Below are 23,219 nucleotides of genomic sequence, written 5' to 3'. Positions count from 1 at the left end.
AGGCCTGTTGGGCCAATGAGAACTACCACCAGGCCTGAAATTTTATTTTAATAACATCAACAAAATGATGAATATTAATGTCACATATTCATTTATTTGGAAATCAATAATCATTTCAGTGAATCCACAGCCTGGTATCCAGCATCAATTAAAGTTAGCAGTCAGAGTTTTTAACACAAGGTGTCAGATGTCAGAATCTGACATCTACCTGACAGATTTTGACTCAAATCACCATACCAAAAGTCAGGCATTGCACCCCACCACTTTATCAGGTACACCTTGCTAGTACTGAGTTGAACCCCCCTTTGTCTTCAGAACTGCCTTAATTCCTCGTGGCATAGACTCCACAAGTTGTTGGAAACAGTCCTCATGTTCATCCATATTGACATGACTGTATCATGCAGTCGCCCATTCATCCAGTCTGCCCATTCTCCTCTGACCTCTGACATCAACAAGGCATTTTCATCCACACAACTGCCACTCACTGCATATCTTCTCTTTTTTGGACCATTCTCTGTAAACCCTACAGTTGTGTGTGAAAATCCCAGGAGATCAGTAGTTTCTGAAACATTCAGACCAGCCCATCTGGCATCAAAGTTCAAAGTTCCACATTCAAAGTCACTTAAATCCCCTTTCTGATGCTCAGCTTGATGATCAGCAAGTCATCTTCACTACATGTAGTTGCCTAAATGTTAGAGCCCGACCGATATGGATTTTTTGAGACAGATGCCGATAACGATATTTGGATGAAAAAAATGCTGATAATCGATAAATCGGCTGATTTGCCGATAGCCGATAAATCAGCCAATATCATTATTGCTATTCAAACGGGCCAACTAGTAAGATATCACTCCTGAAAACGATCTTTGCCCTATCACGTGAGGTAAATCTGCCCTACGATTGGATTTTGGAAAACCATGTGACGGAGAACCAATTCCGATAGGACACTCACATTGCGCACGTCATCACACATCTTCTATGAGGAGTACCAAGATGGCCGACGGTGGATCGAAAGTCTGCGGAATTAACTTTTCAGCAAAAAAAGTATGTTTCTATCTCATATCATTAAAAAGTTATTTATAATTTAGTAAAGCTTGGTCCCAGCCGTCGTATACGACGGCGTCGGCCCCATAGAGTTAATGGTGAACGGCAGTAATTCCCAGAACCCTTCCGGACAACCAGTGAATCTGAATGTTTCAACCTCTTAGCAGTAAACAAAAGTTTTTCATGGTAGAAATAAGGTCTACACAACGTGGGCTAAATAAAAAGCGTGACCGACGCAATGAAGCACATTTGACACATTACTACATAAACTGAGTTAATCAAACTGAGTTGAACTGAAAGGGGAGAAATGTGGGGTGAATGTAATTGCAAAGTTATTACAAACAACATCCTTATAAACTTACTTGTATGGGTTTGTCAGCCGATCAGTGCAGTGTGACGGCGAACTATGGGGGCCAGTGATGAACACATTTAAGCAGGGGTTTAAGCAGCTCTCATTTGAATGGAGTCAGAGCTCCATCTACTGGACAAACGGTGCAAGGACATTTTACATTGTCGACACAAACATTATTTCAGTAATTGTTCTGTTTATGAGAAATTATCGGCATTCTATCGGCAAAATTTCAGCCGATAGTGAGTACTATGAAAAGAGCTTATATCGGCTGATAATATCGGCCGGCCGATATATCGGTCGGGCTCTACTAAATGGACTGAGTTGCTGCCATGTGACTGGCTGATTATCTATTTGTGTTAACAAACAACTGAGCAGGTGTAACTAATAAAGTGGCCGATGAGGGTACGTTGTGTTGCAGATGTCTTTTTTCATGAAATGCTCCCTCACCAAAGGCACAATCTAAGATACCTTTGAAACTAGACATACAATGATTAATCACTTAATTTAAATGTGAATATTTTCTGGTTTATTTGCCTGCTTTATTTACTCCTCTCCAGCTGTGAACTGAATATTGCGGAGCTGTGGACAAAACAAGACATTTGAAGGCATTGTTTTTGGCTCTGAAAATCACAGATCAACTTTTTTTTTTTTTTACCATTTTCTGACATTTTATCGACCTAACAACACAACTAACCGATTACTTGGTTGATTATTTTCTCAATTAATCGACTATGAAAATAATCATTAGTTGCAGCCCTGTTTGAAACACCTTCTGAGTAATGTTTTTTTCACACTAGACACCTCCTTTGCTAAAGGTAAAGTGCCATGGAAAAAAGGTATAAAACTTTGTGATTCTTTACTGTAATCTACATTAAATAACATAGTTGGACAGTGGCTTGTTAGGTTTGTGGGTGTGCAACAGTTGAATCGGAGCTGCTAATTTGCGGCCCGTGGGCCACATCTGGCCCGGTCTTCTTTTGTTTTACCAGGGTTCCTGGAGCTATACTTTAAAAAATACATAAATATATTCCTGAGAGAAGCACTGAACACTCCACATACAATATTACATCATTACTGTCAGAATGTTCCTGTTCTGCTTATCTTACCCGCTTGTGAAGAAGATCAAAGCAGAGTTTGTTCTCACTTGTACCCATGTTGACCACGCCCTGAAAATGGGGAAACAATGGTAATAACTATTATGGTGCCATTATTGTATACAGCCATAAGAGAGACTTAACGGGGTTATTAACTTAAAGATACCTTAGGGTTTTCTGTCTCATGGTGTTTGTCTGCAAAATATTTGTAGAAGCCCTCGTTGAGAATGTTGTGACGCTGTAGATAGTGGTTGCCCCTGTTGGACAGGTACATGCTATGTTTAGGGGTTTCAGCAGACTTGCCCTTAACCTCCCCAGATGTTTTGCAGGCCGTGACACGTGTAGGTGGCGGTGACTCTGTTGTCTCCGCGGTGTAAGAAGCCTGTGCAGCGGGAGCTCCTGACGGTGGCTGAGATAAAGATGATGAGACAGAGGGGGCGGCTGCACTTGTCTGCGAAGCCGACAGATGAGCTGGAGGTGAGACAGAGGGGTCAGGTGGAGCTGTCGCCGCGGTCACGGCGCCCTGTCTGACAGCGACTAATGCTCCCGTGAGCATGCTGAACATGCGAAGCTCGTGCTGCCGCTCCTGTTCCGCCCGTCTCTCGTCCCTCTGCTCTCGGCGCTCCTCGGCCTGAAATTCCCTCTCCAGCCGAGCCTCCTCCAACGAGAGGAGGCGCTCCTCCGCCGACTGCTGCCAGTTGAGGAAGCTAACAAGAGCTTTATCCAGGCAACTCTGGCCGCCACATCTTGAACCCCCATGGGCCCATGATGCTTTGCTCGCCCGGCAACGTTTCCTCTTTCTCACGGCGATTGAGGAATGAGAGCCCTCGTTGGGCTCCTCAACTGCATTCTGCGGTGTAGGACCACCGGTAGTCGGGGTGGCAGCTGTGGCAGAGCCGGCAATGTTCAGGTCACTAAAACCTGGGGACACAGAACATGTGACAAAAAAAAAAGAAAAACTATGATATACCAGTTACAACTATTTACTTTCCATCAGGAGCAAAGGTGGATTTAATTATGCAAGACAGACATCTAGCCCACATCCTCCTAAAATAGCAAATGCCGAATATAAACATGTATCAATTGATGTTATTCTATATTTAGCAAAATATGTAATCCACCAAATATGTCAACATGTCTCCATTTCCTCCTTACAACTACATACCTGTGTAAAATATTCATGTCCAATACTGCTGAATCTTTTAAGGTTCAACGTAAAGCATTTATTTTCTGTTGCCTATAATTAGAGCATGAGTTTATATTTGTTGGATTGCATGATATGTTTTTAATTTTTTATTTTTTTTGTCTTTTATGCTGATTTTTATTTTCTCTCTATTGAGATGTTTTGATTCTTTTTATGGAGAGTACTTTGAAATTTTCCGATTGAATGTGCAAAATAAGTACATATTATTATTATTATTATTATATGTAATACAACATTCCTGGAACTAAATTTGACCATATTACGATGTACTTTGTAACTGTCCTTCATGTTGGTTTTATATTAGACTGCAGTGGTAAAAGATCATATCATTTTTCCCCGAGGCCATCAAATATGGCCATCGGGTATTTTGAAGGCTTTGCGTCCATCCATCTGTCTGTCTGTGCTCAGCACAAGTCCAGTCCTATTACTGCCAGAGTCTTCAAATTCACAGGGAACATTCTTGGGACACAGACCTTGGACAAGTTCAAAGATGGCTAACCTTGATTTTTACCTCAGCCAGATGTGGATCCTCTGGTTTACAAGTGGATCCAGACCCCTCACATTCGTTGTAGCAAATCCAGGTTTTGCCGAACTACTTTCCTTTGGCCAACTTTATTGACAGAGGGACAATAATTCCACACAAAATAGATCCCTAATCTTATTGAATGTATCAGTTTCATAAAAATACAGTCACGGCTGAGGTATAAAAACAAAACACCCATCGTTTGGGGATGGGTGTTTTGTTTTTCACCCATCCGGCACAAGTGATCCACCATCCCTAACTCACTGGATCCGCTCACATTGCTCTCCTGACTCGGGGTGTTTTGTCACTGTATTTTAAGAGGTCAAAAAGTCACATTCTGTTTCAATCTGTTCAGTTTTTTTTTTTCTTTTGAGTGACGCAGGTGACAGCCAATCAGAGTAGAGCTGCTCCGTGACATCAATCACTGGTCTCCTCAAAACCGCTTTGTTTTGTGTGTTTATATACATGTTTCTCATTCATTCTCAAGGTCAGCACTAGTTTACTTCGGCAAAGTGGTCAATCCAAAAGCGAGAATTTGTGCTTCCTTGACTGGCTGCGCGGTGAAAACACACTCGATCTGTATGCTGCTCTATTGAAATCAGTCGGTCTTTATTGTCTCTAACTTGCTTCTAATGGCCAGCTGACAGCTATCATTGCCTGGAACTGTGAGATTTATATACCAAGCTGACCTGAAATGAATCATTGTACATTAAATTGACTTTATTGACAAGTCTGACCCATTTGAAAAGTGACTAAATTACATGTATTTGTATGGAGTTCAGTGACGTTTTCACCGAGAAAACCCACCCCTCAAGATTAAACGCCCGGATGACCAACCTTGAGAATTATGTAAAAACTAGCAAGAACTAAACACTTCTCAAACAGAAAACACTGTTTTTGGAACCTAATAACACCTCTGAACTTATTTACAAGACCTTTCATAGAGGTTAGTGTGGTGATGTCACTTCCTGGTGTAGCTACTTGCTAACAGCTTCTTTTCTGGTATATTATGGAAAAGCTAGGAAGACATATACACTTCTAAAACTGAAAACGCTGTTTTTGTAACCTGATAACACCTCTGGAGTCATTCACACGACATCTTGCAGATGTTAACTTGCACGTTAACTTTTGCTAACTCAAAGCTAACTTCCTGTGGAGTTAAATTTGTCTCATTAATACCAGCAAATGCACAGAGGGTGATCTACAAATATTCCTCAAATTGCACAACATGAAACAAGAGCAATCTGAGATTTCTGACGTCCGCCAATCCGGATCCTGATCACCTCCAAAACTGAATGGAGTCTTCCATGGCCTAATATGTATCTGTGGTGCATATCTGGTGAGAATCCGTTAAGTAGTTTTGCCAAAATCCTTCAAAGCCGATATAATGTGAATATTGATCCAGAATCTGAATCTGGATCACCTCCAAAATTGAATGGAGTCTTCCATATGCCCTAATACCTATCTGTGGTGCAAGTTTGGTGAGAATCTGTGAAATAGCTCTGACGTAATCCTTCAAAGCCTATATAATGTGAAACCTGATCCAGAATCCCAATCCAGATCACCACCAAAATTTAATGAAGTCCTTCATGGCCTAATATCTATCTGTGGTACAAATTTTGTGAGAATCTGTTAAGTAGGTGAACTGGATCCATATTGGCGGACGTAAGAAATTTCTAATTGCTCTTGTTTATTTACTAGTCTGTCTGTCTGTCTGTCTGTTAGCACACAGGATCCAAATTCTGGATCAAGTTTCACTTTATATAGGCTTAGAAGGATTACATCGAAACTACTTCACAGATTTTTATGAAATTTGCACCACAGATACGTAGATATTAGGCCAAGGCAGACTCAATTAAATTTTGGAGGTGATCCAGATCCGGATTCTGGATCAAGTTTCACTTTATATAGGCTTTGAAGGATTATGTCAATACTACTGCACGGATGTTGACAAAATTTTCACCACAGATAGATATTAGGCAATGGAAGACTCAAATTTTGGAAGTGATCCAGATCCAGATTCTGGTTCACGTTTAACTTTATATAGGCTTTGAAGGATTACGTCAAAACTACTTCACGGATTTTGACGAAATTTGCACAACAGATAGATATTAGGTCATGGAAGACTCCATTAAATTTTGGTGGTGATCCGGATCGGGATTCTGGATCAGGTTTCACATTATATAGGCGTTGAAGGATTATGTCAAAACTACTTCACAGATTCACACCACATTTGCACCACAGATAAATATTAGGGCAGGGAAGACTCCACTGAATTTTGGAGGTGATCAGATCCAGATTGGTGGACATCAGAAATCTCTGATTGCTCTTGTTGAAGATATTATTAAAATTACTATATTATTATAGTTACTATAGTAATAATAATATTATATAGTAACTATATGCTCAATGTTGGTGCTCAGATAACTTTCCGATGAAGGTCCAGCATCTGTGTTTGTTGTTGTTTAAGTTTGAAATAGATGTGACAGCCCTACGTTAGCTTGATCAGTAAACAAGTGTTACTTGCACCTTGGCTATCCAGTATGTTATTAATATGAACAAAGTATTCTTGTACTGAAATCTCAATCACAAGATCTCAGTACGAGATTACAGCATTTACTGCTGTGTGATATGCAGTGCTATGTAATGTGCAACACTAACTATGGGCAATGAAATAATGGAGTCTATCCCAGTAGTCACTGGGCAAGAGGCGGGGTACACCCTTGACAGGACTCCAGTCTGTTGCAGGGCCACATATAGATAAACAAACACATTCACACCCACACGCACACCTACGGACAATTTAAAGTTTCCAATCCTTCTAACCTGCATGTCTTTGGATGTGAGAGGAAGCACCCGGAGAGAACTCACGCAAACATGGGGAGAACGTGCAAAACTCCACACAGAAAGGCCACAGATGGGAATCGATCCCATTACGATGTTGAAATGAGGCAACAGTGCTAACCACTAAGCCACAGTGCTGCCCCACCCACTAAACTTTATCTTTAAATTTGCTGAAATAAATATACACCCATCTACTTTAGTAGGGATCTACTCCATTCTTCCCAACATGCCTAATGACATTTCAGCCTATTCAGCGCCCCGTACGTTACAGTGTGTAACTTTTGAGCCTGTGATGGTTGTAACAGTTAAACTAAATATTGGACACCTTACTGTTTTTTTTTTCCAGTGTGAAAAATCCAAAAGTATCTGAGTGCCTCTTTAAATATATGTTAAATGTAAACATTGGTGTGAGAAGGACCCCCCACACTGGTCCCATCCTAAGTTAGTATGTCCACCCCTGCTGAGGATGTTAATAAAACTTATTGAATGTTTCTTTTAACTTTTCCCAATCATTATGACAGATGATGTAAGTTTAACTGACAACCTGAAGGTGAGATTGTGGTGTTGGCGGTGCTGTCTCCTCGTCCCAGTGTGTCCTCCGTGGCCAGGACAGACTGTCCATCAGTCTCCTGATCATCGCCAGAGCCGTAGAACATCTCCGGGGGCGCAACACCAGAGTTCAACACGCCCTCATCAGCATCTTCACATTTTATATCCAGTGGGTCGGTCGTTTTGGGGGGCGGTCCAAACAGGAACCCTCCTACTGTACAAGCAGAACCATGCGGTCCTCCCTGCAGGAAGGGGTCGGGTCCACCGGGACTTTGTAACACCTGCTGCTGCTGAGCTACAACAGCTCCGCCCAGGGAGGCGTAGCTAACGGCCGGTCTGTTGGCCATCACCCTGTCCATCACGTCGTAGAACTTCCAGGATCTCATCTTGAGGTTCTCCTTGATGCGGCGGTACTCGAGCTTCATCTTCTTGATTTTCTCCCGGCACTGGTCCCCCGTGCGGTAGATGCCCTTTTCTCGCAGCACGTGGGCAATCCGGTCAAACACGCGCTGGTTGCGCAATGAGCTCTCTAGTTCCATCTGGACCGTCTCGTCGGACCACAGCTGGAGCAGTTCTACAATCTCCGGGTCGGTCCAGTTGCTGCCGCGCTCGTGTCTCCTGGAGCGAAAGTCCATCTTCTTAACTTACGGGACAAAGAAGTGCGGCTTTATTTAGAGCACATCTAACTTAAAAAAAAACCCGTTATAACAGACGTCATAACGTTGTCACGCATACAGCGGCTGTTTAACTCGGTTTGGAACGGATCGGCACGGCAAAGCTTCGTCTGTGCAAAACAGAAGTGTCATAACTTGGTGAAATATCTTACAGAGGCGTACCAAAAAAAAAAAACTACATCCGGGTTGACGGCACATGCGTGCTGTCCTTATTCCGGGATAACTTTGACCCGTGTTAAGAGCAGATTCTGCTTTCGCTTATATCAGGCTGTGACGGCGTGCATCACTGCCGTGCGAGTCACAGTGGAGGGCTGTGTTGTGGCGCCCTCTGGCGGAGACTTTGTAGCATTGCGCGTCCAGCGGCTGCCCAGAAGATGGCGCACGAGCACTGCGCTGGATTTCATAAACCGGTGTGCGCGTGTATGGGTGGTTTTAACGCTCACGAGGGGAAGTCAATTAGACTGGTAACATAATTCATAATTCATTTATTAGTGTGATAAAAGCATGTACAAGAGCATATTAAAGCACACATCGAATATAAAAACAAAAATTTAAATGTAGTTTAACATTAAACATTAAAAATAAGATGAGCATCAAGGAGGAGGCTAGCAGCATACATGAAATAATATGTTAATTTACAAAAATAAACGCTGCAAATTTATTATAAATCCCAAGATTTAAAAATTATAATATCTGTCATAATTCACCTTGAATTCTGGAACATCTTTTGATAGCACAATGTGACAGATTAGACTAGATCTGTAACAGATTATACTGGTTGGATTTATTACAGATGTGCCCCCCTTTTTACCGTTTAAATGCTCTTTATAGGTTTACTGAATACTAATTTGAAGTTTAAGATGGAGAAATATCTTTTGTTTTAATCATTTTTGTTTACATTTTTAAAAAACATTTTTATGGATGTCTTTAAAATTATAATTTTAACTGAGTAAAGTGTGTGATGTTGAATATACAGAGAAATTATACAGCCCATTAGTCAGCAGTTTTATCTTTCTCTAAGAGATATCTTTATGTAACAACGTATCTCTGATACATAAAATAGCTGACCAATGGGCTGTATAATTTCTCTGTATATTCAACATCACACACTTTACTCAGTTAAAATTATAAATTTAAAGACACCATGTGGTGCATCTTTTATAAAATTTAACATTGACTGTTAAATATTCTTGGGTCTTCATAGTACACTTGCACAAAAACCTACAACTGTATGACTGTACATATTGAAAGTACCCCACTTCAAGCAAAATGGCAAGCTGACACGGCTTGTTTTAGCCTTCTGTGACACATGTCAAAACCAGCAGCTCTTTTCCATTTAAAGTAACAGACACAAAAATGTGTATTTTCTTAGACACTGGATTTTTTTTAAGGACGTGTCACTCCATTGCCTTTTTAGCTTGCTGAAAAAGTAAATACTTTAAGGCTATTCACCGTAAGATGTTTTATGTTACGAATTAATTTTAACTGAGTTGGGGGGTGGGGAGGCTCAGACTATGTTTGGAGTAGTTAGAATGATTATTTCAGTTGAGAATTAAGCTAGAGTCTCCAACTGAGTACTGACAACCTCACTTGTGAATTCCAAGTATATGTTATCCAAAGACATTCCAGAAAGGGCCAAGAGGGTGCAGGGATGATGTCCCAACATATTATCATTGTACTTCTGACTTTTTTCTTTTTCTTTTTATTATTATTATTATTATTATTATCATTATTATTATTATTATTATTATTATTATTATTATTATTATTATGATTAGTTGAAACTGCCAAACAAATCTTTTCTTAATTTCTATTTTAATTTAATTTTATTTGTAGTTTGACAAAAACCTGTAGTTAGGACTAAAAACTAAAACGGAGGTTTTTCGTCTTGGAAGTGTGTATTTGCCCTTCTGTCTTTTACATTTGCTCATTTGTCAGAGAAAATTGTTTGAGTTAGTTATGATAATGATATACATATCTGTATGTTTAATACAGATATAATACATGTGTATGATATAATACATATCTGTTTTGTTGCTGTCTAAAAGCATCTGCAACTAAAGACATTTTTTCAAACTGGCGTTTTAGTTTCAATTATTTTACTGTTTTTATATTTTTCTATGTGTTGTTTTTTATTGTCTATTTATATCACGTGAAGCATTTTGTGACCTTGGTGTGTGAAAAGTGCTATATAAATAAAGCTTACTTACTTACTTACATTCTTAAACTGAATGGCCATCTGTTTGTCCTATGTTAAAAAGCACCGTTTAGATCACACGAGTCTTGTTTCTTTGTTGTTTTTTTTGTTCAAGATTCTTATTTTTTGTCATTATTTACAAATTGAGAAATTATTTCGTTTTTACACCATTAATGTCCTGTATTAATTTCTCCTGTTACAGCAACTAAAGTTTTTTTTTTTTAAAGCAATTTTGCCCTAAAATGTTGCGATGCCCCGCCCCTGAGTGGCTGCGGTGCAGCAAATCGAGCGCGCGCTGTGGCCGCCGTGCTGTAACGTGACGTATTTCCTGGCGAAAAGGGATTTGTGGCAGTTTGTTGTTGTCATCCTCGTCCACCGCTGTTCCGCTGGCTTTCACTGTTTTGGCTGTTTGCGCTCCGTTATGGTCTCCAGCTTTAACTCGTATTTAATTTTTTTAAATTGGTAATTATTGCTTTCATTTTTTTTGTTTTTTTACTTATTGTTTTGGAACTGTACTTACTTCCCCTCGTGCGGTAAAACAAGCAGCAAATGATCAAAGTGAGTTAGCCGAAGCGCGTGAAGTAAACTAGCCGCGGTAACCATGGAGGCGTCGAGATGACAAGCTGCTGGAACACGTAGTTGCAATGAGCACTTTTGGGGGAGGATAGGTGTGTTACAATAGCGGTGCTCTTCGCCTCCTGGACCAAAGCGGAGGACTTGGCTTGATGTGAAGTTGAGAGTCGAGCCGCAGGAGGAGAAAAAGCGGAGTCTCCTCCTGGAGCGAGGCATGACGCCTCGGTGCTCGGTGATTCCTGACGCCAGCTACGGTAAGACTACTGGTTGCTCCTTTGAGTTCTTTTGTGTTCAAGAATCCCCCAAAGTGCCTGCATTTTAAAAAGGGAGGAACGCTGTTCACGGTGAGCGGGAACAATGGGAATATTTGCACAAAGCGTGGAGGCTCTTCTAAAGTGTCCGCTGAATTTATTGAAGATTTATTAAAGCACAAAGAATCAATGTATGGACGATGTCTGGAGCTCTCCCTTCATAAAGTTGATTCTTGGTAAGCTGGCAGAACGCCTCTTCTTACTGTATTTGCTGTTCTGTTCAGCTAAAGGGCACGTTTTATAGTATTTATGATTAATGATGCGTTTTGGTACCTAACCATTTCCCTTGATCGATTTTGTATTATTTCGTATAATGTTATTCACGATGCAGCTAGCAATTATTTTGTCTTTTTTTCCCAAAACAATTGATTAATTTATAATTGCTGTAGAATAGGAACTTGGTACATTAAATATGCTCATCACAATTTCCCAGACCACCCCATTGCAAAATCGTCATATTACTTCTTTTGCATGTGCTTTTCAGTACCCAAATGAATTCCAGTCAAAATTATATATAAAACGGATAAAAGCAACATATCGCTTGATCCTTGTGAAAATGGTTCTGTATTTTTCTTTGAAAATGACAATGATTGTTTTGACTTTTTTTTACTCCTTTTGCACTAAATTTCAGTTTGCTACAAATGCTATTAAATGTCTAAAAAGTGCATTTCTTCACAAAGTCAACATCTTGCAGACTATTTTGTCTGATGAAGTGTCATAGCCTAAGACTTTTTAAATATGGACACAGCATATATTTGCCATTTTTGCTTGATAACTTATTAAGTAGCTATTAAACATCATTTATGCTTTAATCGTTTCAGTGCAATGAGTTAATCATGCCAAAATCGCCTTGGCATAACACTCTTATTTCTGTAACTTATTCATCTTCTAGCCGCAATAGGCTAAACTGCAATCACTATTTTCACTGTGTAAGATAGAAATCAGTGTAATAAAATGCACGTAACAAGGTCATATTATACACTTTCAGTAAGGAAATATGGGTCATGCTGTGTCTTTAAAACAGATATTAAACTTTATAGCCAAGAATACCCCATTGACACTGAGATTAATCATCAAAAAACATACGAGGGCTGTCCGTAAAGTATAGGTCCTTTTTATTTTTTTCTAAAACTATATGGATTTCATTCATATGTTTTTAGGTCAGACATGCTTGAACCCTCATGCGCATGCGTGAGTTTTTCCACGCCTGTCGGTGACGTCATTCGCCTGTGAGCACTCCTTGTGGGAGGAGTCGTCCAGCCCCTCGTCGGAATTCCTTTGTCTGAGAAGTTGCTGAGAGACTGGCGCTTTGTTTGATCAAAATTTTTTCTAAACCTGTGAGACACATCGAAGTGGACATGGTTCGAAAAATTAAGCTGGTCTTCAGTGAAAATTTTAACAGCTGATGAGAGATTTTGAGGTGATTCTGTCGCTTTAAGGACTTTTCACGGTGCGAGACGTCGCGCAGCGCTCTCAGGCGGCGTCATCAGCCTGTTTCAAGCTTAAAACCTCCACATTTCAGGCTTTATTGATCCAGGACGTCGTGAGAGAACAGAGAAGTTTCAGAAGAAGTCGGTTTCAGCATTTTATCCGGATATTCCACTGTTAAAGGAGATTTTTTTAATGAAAGACGTGCAGGCGGATTGCAGTGTCGGCTCGCAGCCGCCGCGACGCTCCGCCACAGGAAAAACACCTCTGTTGGAAGCCTTGAGGACAAGTTGGAACATCTCCAGCTGATAAACAATTTCTCATATACTCACTCCACTGAAAGCCATCAAAAGCCGCCGGATTTTACAAATGGTTATCAACACGGAGGTGTTTTTCCTGTGCCGCCGCGCTGCGTCGGCTGCGTCCCGACGCGCGGACCTGTCCGCACGTCTTTCATTAAAAAAATCTCCTTTAACAGTGGAATATCCGGATAAAATGCTGAAACCGACTTCTTCTGAAACTTCTCTGTTCTCTCACGACGTCCTGGATCAATAGAGCCTGAAATGTGGAGGTTTTAAGCTTGAAACAGGCTGATGACGCTGCCTGAGAGCGCAGCGCGACGTCTCGCACCGTGAAAAGTCCTTAAAGCGACAGAATCACCTCAAAATCTCTCATCAGCTGTTAAAATTTTCACTGAAAACCAGCTTAATTTTTCGAACCATGTCCACTTCGATGTGTCTCACAGGTTTAGAAAAAATTTTGATCAAACAAAGCGCCAGTCTCTCAGCAACTTCTCAGACAAAGGAATTCCGACGAGGGGCTGGACGACTCCTCCCACAAGGAGTGTTCACAGGCGAATGACGTCACCGACAGGCATGGAAAAACTCAGGCATGCGCACAAGGGTGCAAGCATGTCTGACGTAAAAACATATGAATGAAATCCATATAGTTTTTGAAAAAAATAAAAAGGACCTATACTTTACGGACAGCCCTCGTACACCTCATTTTCATTTCTTTAAGAAATGCCCTATTGCTTTAAAGGTGTTACCTTTTTGTCACATTAACATCAAGAAGTATCGTGAAAAAAGATGTTAATATATGTAGCTTAAAGTACCTTATAGACAGTGAGGTGATGGATGTAAATGGGTCTGATCCAGTCTGGTAGTGTGCCCTGGTGCCACTCATCACTGTATCCACCACACGCTGGAACTGACTTGAGTCCTAATTGACAGCCACCCAGGCAGACCAGCAATCTATTCCCACTTCCCAAATTAGCCAGCTGTCTGCCACAGTCAGGTGTTGCATGGTTGTTCCCTTTGGCCTTTTCTGGTTCTAGGGATCCTCAGCACAGAGGCAGCCACATGATAGATCTGTGATTCTCAAACCAGGTCCTCAAGTGCCACCTAGCCTACACATTTTCCATCTCTCCCTGCTCAACTCTGATTATGTCATTCAGTTGTCCTCCGTTGGAAGCCTTAAGGACAAGTTGGAACATGCCTGTTGGGAAAGTGTAGTGACACGGACCCACAACAGGGGGCGTAAATAAACGGACAATAGAGGGAGTTAAATTAGAACACTTTACTGTTGTGAATGTCACAACCACACACAGCAGATTACAGAATAGATACAAGTCAATTAATGAAGGTGTCGTGTGGGCAGGCTCGACGATAGGAGACGCCCGTCTGGAGATGAACCGGAACCACACGATTTCCACCGTCACCGAACCCGAAGGATACTGGAGCCGCCAAGTCCCGAAGTCCCCAGGTGGCCACCGTCTCAGCGTGTCGGATCTGGTACTGCTGGCGGAGAACAAAGACAGTCAAGTGTGGGTGTGTGTACACCCAGTAACAATAACGGTGGGAATTCCACCTCCACCTTTAACACACACTCGTGCAGCGTCTGTTTAACCACTTATCTGACTGGACGTAGGACGAAACAGTCGCGACCCACGCCGGTCCTCTGGTTGACAGCTGCAACACAATAGCTCTTGGAATCACTTAATGCTGGCAGAGAAAGTTACCTCTCACAGAAGTCGATATCTCGGCGATGTGGTGGAGGTGTCATCCTGCTTTTATCCAAGGTGAGATGCAGATGATCGGTGACAGCTGTCATGGTTGATGAGTGACAGCTGTCACCTCGGCTGTTCCTGTAGGCGGCAGCGCCCTCTCGTGCCTGAAGCCCGCACTTCAGGCAGGGCGCCCTCTGGTGGTGGGCCAGCAGTACCTCCTCTTCTGGCGGCCCACACAACAATGCCCTGCTGTTAATTTCTCAGATACTCACTCAACTGAAAGCCACCAAAAGCCGCCTGGATTTTACAAATGGTTATCAACACTGAGGTGTTTTTCCTGTGGCGGACGCGCCACGCCGGCTGCGAGCCGACACGCCAATCCATCCGCACATCTTTCTTTAAAAAAATCTCCTTTAACAGTGGAACGTCCGGATAAACTGCTGATTCCGACCTCTTCTGAAAGTTCTCTGTTCTCTCACGACGTCCTGGGTCTACAGATGCTTAAATTTGGAGGTTTTCAGCTTGAAACAGGATGACGACGTCGCCTCGGAGCGCTGCGCGACGTCCCGCTCGGTGGGAAGTCCTTACAGCGATAGAAACAATCCAAAATCTCTCATCAGCCGTTAAAATTTTCACAGAAAACCAGCTGAATTTCTTGAATGGTGTCCACTCGGATGTGCCTCACAGTTTTTGAAAAAATTTTGATCAAGCACAGCGCCAGTCTCTCAGCAACTTCTCAGACAATGAAAATCCGACGAGGGGGCTGGACCACTCCTTCCACAAGGCGTGCTCACAGACGAATGACGTCACCGACAGGCGTGAAAAAACTCACGCATGCGCACGAGGGTTCAGGCTTGGCTAAACACACGTGATTCAAATCCATATAGTTTTTTTTTTTTAAATAAAACTGTCGGTTTCTTTTCTAATAGACCTCGTATATCTATATATATATATATATATATATATATATATATATATATATATATATATAAATTTTTTTTTTTTACACAATTATCCTTTATTGACTGAGTTTCATTCATGAAGTTAGTGGTGTGGGTACACATCTCTGTTTGTGGGTGTGGGTGTGACTGTGAGCGGCACAGCGCGGGTCATTATAATCTCATTATTTTAAGGTGCAAATTTAAAAAAAAATCCCCAGTATTGTCAAACAATTTAAATCACTAACGACAGGTGTTTTAACTAGACATTGGTCTAGCAGTGGAAAATATCAACTAGACATAAGTGAAGAGCTAATGGTCCGTGTCATCGGGCGACACAGGTACGGCAGGAAACATACACCTGTTTATCAACCAAATGTCATGGACAAAGTGACAAGAATAACCAAAACCACTTACTTATGGAAGGAAATATTGTCTCCCTTGTTCCTCCATTTGTGGCTTTGCCAACATGCGCAGCTTTCCGGCATATTCCACCTGTTTCTTGAACTTCTGTGCACACAAATCACTAACTTACCCGGAATTAAAATGGCGATCCCGCCTCCTTGCCGGGACACGGCTCAGTGCAAGTGCGTTCTCAAGTTCTCATATATAAACTCTTTGTTTGACACTTTAGCCCTCTGGTGGTTGAGTGTAGGAAGTTATTGAAAGCATGGATCTTAGTTTTGATCCTGGGCAACTGCAATCACATTTTTGAGGATGTTCAACTTGAAACCCCAAACAAATCTCAGTGGAAAATGTAGATTTAACACATATTTTAAGATAAGATTTATTTCAGAAACATAGTCCACATATGCATATCAATTCACTCTCACTCATCTTCAACTGCTTATCCGGGACCAGGTCACGGGGACAACAACTTCAGCAGGGGACCCCAAACTTCCCTTTCCCAGGCCACATTAACCACCTCTGAGGGGGCATCCTTACCAGATGCCCGAACCACCTCAGCTGGCTCCATTCTATGAGAAGGAGCAGTGGCTCTATTCCAAACTCCTCATGGATGGCTGAGCTTCTCACCTTATCTCTAAGGGAGACACCAGCCACTCTTCTGAGGAAACCCATTTCGGCCTCTTGTACCCACAATCTAGTTTGTTCGGTCATGACCCAACCCTCGTGACCATAGGTGAGAATAGGAACGAAGATTGACCAGTAGATCGAGAGCTTTGCCTTTTGGCTCAGCTCCCTTATCATCGCAACAGTATGGTAGAGCGAATGCAACCCCGTCCCTGCTGCGCTGATTCTCTGGCCAGTCTCATGCTCCATTGTCCCCTCACTTGGGGTAACATCTCATTCTCTACCCGGAGTAGGCAATCAATCGGTTTCCTGCTGAGAACCATGGCCTCAGATTTAGAGGTGCTGATCCTCATCCCAGCTGCTTCACACTTGGCTGCGAACTAATCCAGTGAGTGCTGGAGATCACAGGATAATGAAGGCAATGGGACCACATCATCTGCAAAAAGCAGTGATGAGACCCTGAGCCCACCAAACTGGAAACCCTCCTCTCCCTGACTACGCCTCGATATCCTGTCCATGAATATTACAAACAGGATTTGTGACAAGACACAGCCCTGGTGGAGGTGAGCCCTCACCTGAAATAAGTCCGACTTACTGCCAAGAACCCGAACACAGCTCTTGCTTTGTGAACACAGAGATTGGGTGGCCCTGAGAAGGGGCCCCCTCACTCCATACTCCTGCAGCACCTCCCACAGTATATCCCAGGGTACCCAATCACATGCCTTCTCCAAGTCCACAAAACACATGTAGACTGGCTGGGCACACTCCCAGGGCCCCTTCAGGATCTTTGTGTGAGTAAAGAGCTGGTCGGTTGTTCCACAGCCAGGATGGAACCCACATTGTTCCTCTTCAATCCGAGGTTCGACTATCAGCCGAACCCTTCTTTCCAGCATCATGGAGTAGACTTTACCAGGGAGGCTTAGTAGTGTGATGCCTTTGTAATTGGCACACAGTCTCTGGTCCCCCTTATTAAATATGGGCGTCACCACCTCAGTTTGCCACTCCTTAGGCACTGCCTCATACCTCAACGCAATGTTGAAGAGCAATGTCATCTAAGACAGTGCCTCCACACCCAGAGCCTTCAGCATTTCTGGACGGATCTCATCATCCCCTGGCGCTTTGCTACTGCAGAGTTGTTGGACTAACACAGTGGCTTCCACCAGGGAAATTGACGATGACCCCCCCCATCAGCCTCCAGCTCTGCCCTGACTATAGAGGCTGCTTCAGTCTGATGCAGGTGTTCTCAAAGTGTTCCTTCCAGTGCCCGATTACCTCCTCAGCTGAGGTTAACAGAGTCCCATTCTTACTGTAGACAGCTTGGATGGATCCCCATTTTCCTCTCCTGAGGCACCTCACAGTCTGCCAGAAGCACCTTGGTGCCGACCGAAAGTCCTTCTCCATGGTTTCTCCAAACTTCTCAAACGCGCAGCTTTACCTTTGTCACAGCAGAAGCTGCTGCCCTTCGGGCCTGTCGGTGCCTTGCAACTGCCTCCAGAGTCCTCCAAGATACCATATCCCAGAAGGGACAGCACACCTGACCCCAGCAGTTCCCCCTAAGGGTGGTGAGACCACAGGGTGAAGATCGAAAGTTTATGCTGCCTTTTCGGGCCGTGTCAAGCCCGGTCACCAGGTGCTTGCTGATGGGCCCTCCATCCAGGCCTGGCTGCAGATGGGGGCCCAGGTGTAACAGTATAACCCCCCCCCCCACCCCCCGATATCTCCCCCCCAACCCCTGTTTTATGGTCCCAGATGAAGCACAGTTTGATTGATGGTGAACGATATTGGTATTCTTTTTGTATGTATCTATAGCTATCTACAGTAGTAATATTTCCTATGCTGAAGTATCTTTAAATCCCCCTTCCAAACATACAAATATATGGACCTGGTTGACAACCTGAGATATGATAGAACATCTGTCCATGATGGGGTGGGGAGTAAGATATCCTAGGACAGTTTCCCCCGAAAAGAGGGGTCAGACAAGTAGATATGTGTTCAAGATGGGAAGAGGTTTTCTATCAAATGCCCTCAACAATATCAATGTTCAAATCAATATCATGTTGTTTCCACTGTGTCAACCATGTACAGATCTGGGTAGGATGAAATATGTGACAATACTGCAGCAGACATGCTATGCAGGGGGTGGGGGGAAGAAGATATCCTAGGACAACTTCCCCCCAGGGGAAGATATCCATGAGGGAAGATATACTTACACCGGGCTTCCCCCAGTCACATTTCCTCTTCTTCGATCCTCTTCCTGCATATCAATTAAACTAAAATAAATAAATCTGTAAGAATAAAATACCATTGGGCCACCCATTCATCTGTGTATTCAACTGGAATAATTATCCTGTGTACTGCTCAAAGGTACAGTGCCTCACTATTTCTGGCCCTAAGACAGAAATAGCATCTGAGTTTTGTGTAGCAGGACCTCTTTAAAGATGATTTATACAGTCAAAGCAGATTATATGTTTAAAGCCATCAAAATCTTTCATATTCATATGTACACTGTGATATGCAAATATTAAGAACTATCACTGTGGTCTATTTGAACCAAACATTGACTGTTGGCTGAAAAAAAAACAAAGTAAATGTATGTCTTCACTGGTTGCTGTGTTATATATATATATATATATATATATATATATATATATATATATATATATATATATATATATATATATATATATATATATATATATATATATATATATATATATAAAATCCTGTATTTCTGTCAAAGTTTTGAATACATGGTATACTGTAAATCAAACTGAATTTTTTTTACAGTTTATTGAATAAAATGTTATCTGAGGATCATTTTGGTCCAAACCAGGTCTTATTTTGACCAGAACTAATGATTTTATGATGTTTTGAAAAAAAAAAGGTCACTTTGGAGAAAACAGCCAAAACATGTTCTGGCCGTAATGCATTTTCCTTTAAAAGTTCATCTTAAAAGTGGCCGCACAAGGGTTAATATTAAATAAATAAACCACCCCATGCCATTTTTCTATGCATCTCTACCTGTATAATAATATATTAAAAAATTGGAAAATGGTAATTTTTGACCCTGTGACACAAATTCCCCCCACCTCACGACGCATGACCCAATTCCATTTATTTTTCCAAACTTTCTGGTTGGAGTGATATAGGCTTGTTCGCTGTTGTATGCTGTCCACTCTAAGCTCCCCTCACACACAGAGCAGGCTGAAGGTGCCCTGACATCATCATGACGATCCCATCTGCTGTGTTCCCAGCAGGATGCCATGCTTTGTTCTACTGGCTGCCACGCGTTGTGCACTGGACGCTGCGTATATAAAATAGTTATTTCATAGTGGATTAATAATTTTCTCTTCAAGTTGGCTGTTGAAAACGCCTCTAATCACTTCTGGAATTGCAGAGGGCTGTTCCAGCTGAAGCTTTTCTCGCACGCACTGAGCGAGGTGGAGAAAGCATTTGGAGCCGTCTAAAAAAGTAATTATTTCTCATGTTTATTTTGTAATGGCTTGGTAAAACAGTTGCATGTTGTTTCCTTCTTGTGTGCAGCTATAAAAGTACTATTATGATAGATTTAACATCTCGTTATAATCGCTCAGACGAGCTGCACTCTGATGCGTGCGCTGACGCAATCACTCGCACTCACATGCAGTGTTTGTGACTTGTTTGCGCAGTGTTTACTTGAAGTTCCCGCCATTAATGCGTGATGGAGATTTTGAACATTTCAAAATTTTCTTTGCGCACATGCACAAAGCCACACACAGTTTACACCGGTTTGAGACAAGTTTACGCTCGTGCATGGCAGAGTGCATGTAAGTGCGTGGATCAAAGTCTTGCAAGTGTCAGGGGGCCTTGACTCTGTCTCCTTGCAGAAAGCAGGAGATGGAGGGACAGAAGCAGCCACTTGCTGAAATGTTGAGATTTGAGTCTACAGCAGTGAGGAGAAACAAACCAAATGGAAACGATATTTCAGAAATCAATTTTTGAATGTTCTGAATCATTAAAGATCAGAATCATGATTTTTTTTTTAAGTAAATTGAACCCCCCCCAAAACACCCAAATAACTCACCATCTGTAGTGTTGTGACCCTTGACCTGCTTATAGAGGAATCACAGCACTGCATCCCCAAACATACATCCTGTCCCATTGCTGTTGTTGTGGCTGATGGCAGGTTCCTCACAAATAATTGGCTGATTTGCTGGTCTTTGCAATTATCAGTAAAGTTGTGAAACATCTGAGGGTGGGGTTTTGTGGTATTGAAGCTGAGCTCCTCTTGTAGGGTGGAGCTCCTCTTTCCCCAATGCTGCAAATAATCTTTGGTTCCATCTGGGAGACTGGTATCATCCAAACAGACTGTAAACAAAAGACTTGTCCCACTCTGGAAAGGAAAGGATGATCACCTGCATTAGAACAAGTGAAGGGGCATTTACACTTGCATTGGATAAGGTACTTGCAGGGATCATTCTTGACAGCATTCAGTCTAGGGCTGCAGCTATAGCATGTTTTTGAAATTGAGTATTCTAGCAATTATTTAATCAATTAATCCAGTAATCAGATAAAAAGTACTTTTGCGTTTTTAAACAATATCAATAGCTCAGGGCTCTTCCTAAGCAATGGCGCAGATTGTCAAATTTAGGGTATCCCTTTCTGTTTTCCTGGGTAATTATTTATTTTTTCATGTCTTTACAAGTTTTGGACCTTTCGGACCTTAAGTGCAGGTGGTCGGTGTAATCTAGTCAGTCAGGCTGCACGTGAACGTGAGCACAGCCTGTGAAAAACTGGGCTCTGGAGTGGAGCTTTTCCACAAAAGCCACATTGATAAGTCCGCTCTGCACCCTGTTGATGAAAACTCTGATCAAATCCGAATAAAAAGTTTTTGAATAAACTTGATGGACTTAAAATGCATGCAGAGTGGAGAGCAGCTAGTGGACCAAACCGTGTATTTTTTAAAAATACACAAACACTGCTTTGCTTGAAATGTGCAGTCAGTCTATTTCAGATGGTTACTCTTTCTGTTAAAGGGCTTTATTTTACTCTGTGTGTTGCGTTGGAAAGTTGTAGCTTGTATGTACTACAACGTTAAATGGAGCTTCGAGGCACAGAATTTGCCTTGAACATTTGCTGTAATCGAATTATTCGAGTTACTCGACTAATCGTTTTAGCCCTGATTCAGTCACAGTTACTTGCCATTCAGCAATTGAAGCACTATGGCCATCATCCACATCCTAGTTCAGTGAGTACTCATTGAACACAAGCATGAATATCTGTAGTGTTTCTTTGGACCATATGTTGATTCCTTCTCCCACCAATATTTTGCATCAATATTTTGCCTGGCATCATAGTTGGTGTGTGTAGACCACCTATAATGTCAAGCCAACATATTACTGGAGTACTCTGAACACTATGGGGAGTGGAGCAGTCTCTGACCTCTAGTGAATTGTTACACTCATCAGGAAATTGTTCTGGTTTGGAAAATGTTTATTACTTGCATAGTTTGACTTGGATACAGTTGTGGAGTGCTCTGTGCTGGATGCTGCGTATTTAAAATAATTATTTCATGGTGGATTAATAATTTTTTCTGTAAATTGGCTGTTGAAAACAGCTCTAATCGCATCCTGAATCACAGAAGAGGCTGCATACGTGCGCACCTAACTACCTGCAGGAAGTATTTTGAGACGTCTAAAAAGGTTATTTGTTTATTATTTGTCATGTTTACATTGTCATTGCTTGATAAAACAGTTGCATGTTCTTTCCTTCTTGTGTGCAGCTGTTAAAGTATGTTTATAACTAGGGTTGGGTATCGAGAACCGGTTCTTTTCGAGTATCGTTAAGAAATGATTCGATCCGTCGACATCAATAGCCTTTTTGCTTAACGATTCCCTTATCGCTCCTTCAGAGCAGCCGTTGTTTTTGAGGGTGTTTGTCGGGAAAATGATCATTCCTCTACGTTGAATAGAGACCCTGCAGCGACTCTGTAATCAACCGTTTCTGCAGCGCAACTCCACTTTGAAGCGTGAACCGTTGAAGCAATGCTTCGATCAACTAGCTCGTTGGTTCTTTGATTCTCTGCTTTTCAGAAACGACAAGTCCTGTTCTTAACCCCTCTCAAAGCCATTAAAATATCGTGAGTCACTTTTGTGTGTATTAAAGTCACTAACTGGGACTCTTGTTTTGTTGCAGTCAAGAAACGAGAAACGTCCTCCGTTCCGTTGGCACAGCTCCAAACGGTACGCGGCTCTCTGCTGAGACAGAGTCTGGTGGGAATTAATAACTACAAAATGAATTGCTGCTTTAAATAAAATTACACCTCTTACAAACCTTGTAATAAAGACAAGAAACTACAATCAACTAAAATTTTTTTTTTCCTCCCAAAATGAGACGTCCTGCATTCTTTATAAATTACATCCTGATGTAATGGAAAGACATTCATGCCAATAATGTCTGAAAGGAAATG

General features: G+C 41.9%; 2 protein-coding genes across 4 annotated transcripts in view; one reads left to right on the top strand and one right to left on the bottom strand.

The window, feature by feature from the left end:
* The window catches only part of accs (1-aminocyclopropane-1-carboxylate synthase homolog (Arabidopsis)(non-functional)), a 36,339-nt gene extending 27,756 nt beyond the window's left edge, over positions 1–8,583 (bottom strand). For 2 of the 3 annotated variants that reach the window (XR_004562274.1, XM_034176833.1), the window contains exons 1-3: positions 7,606–8,580; positions 2,657–3,411; positions 2,503–2,562 (exon numbers count right to left, since the gene is read on the bottom strand). Coding sequence is in view for 2 of the 3 variants with exons in the window: in XM_034176833.1 (XP_034032724.1) it covers positions 2,503–2,562; positions 2,657–3,411; positions 7,606–8,245 (1,455 nt within the window). In the remaining variant the exon portion in view is untranslated. Of the gene's footprint in view, positions 1–2,502; positions 2,563–2,656; positions 3,412–7,605 lie in introns of all 3 variants that reach the window. The other variant, XM_034176834.1, reaches the window with a different exon arrangement.
* Positions 8,584–10,828: 2,245 nt separating this feature from the next.
* furinb (furin (paired basic amino acid cleaving enzyme) b) overlaps positions 10,829–23,219 on the top strand; it is a 271,471-nt gene continuing 259,080 nt past the window's right edge. The window contains exon 1 of the mRNA XM_034176832.1: positions 10,829–11,308. The gene's annotated coding sequence lies outside the window, so the exon portion shown is untranslated. The remainder of the gene's footprint in view (positions 11,309–23,219) is intronic.

Source organism: Thalassophryne amazonica, chromosome 8 (genome assembly GCF_902500255.1).
Source record: "Thalassophryne amazonica chromosome 8, fThaAma1.1, whole genome shotgun sequence".
Classification (NCBI taxonomy): domain Eukaryota; kingdom Metazoa; phylum Chordata; class Actinopteri; order Batrachoidiformes; family Batrachoididae; genus Thalassophryne; species Thalassophryne amazonica.
Note: the sequence above shows the minus strand (reverse complement) of the source record. Positions and strands in the feature narration are given on the sequence as shown.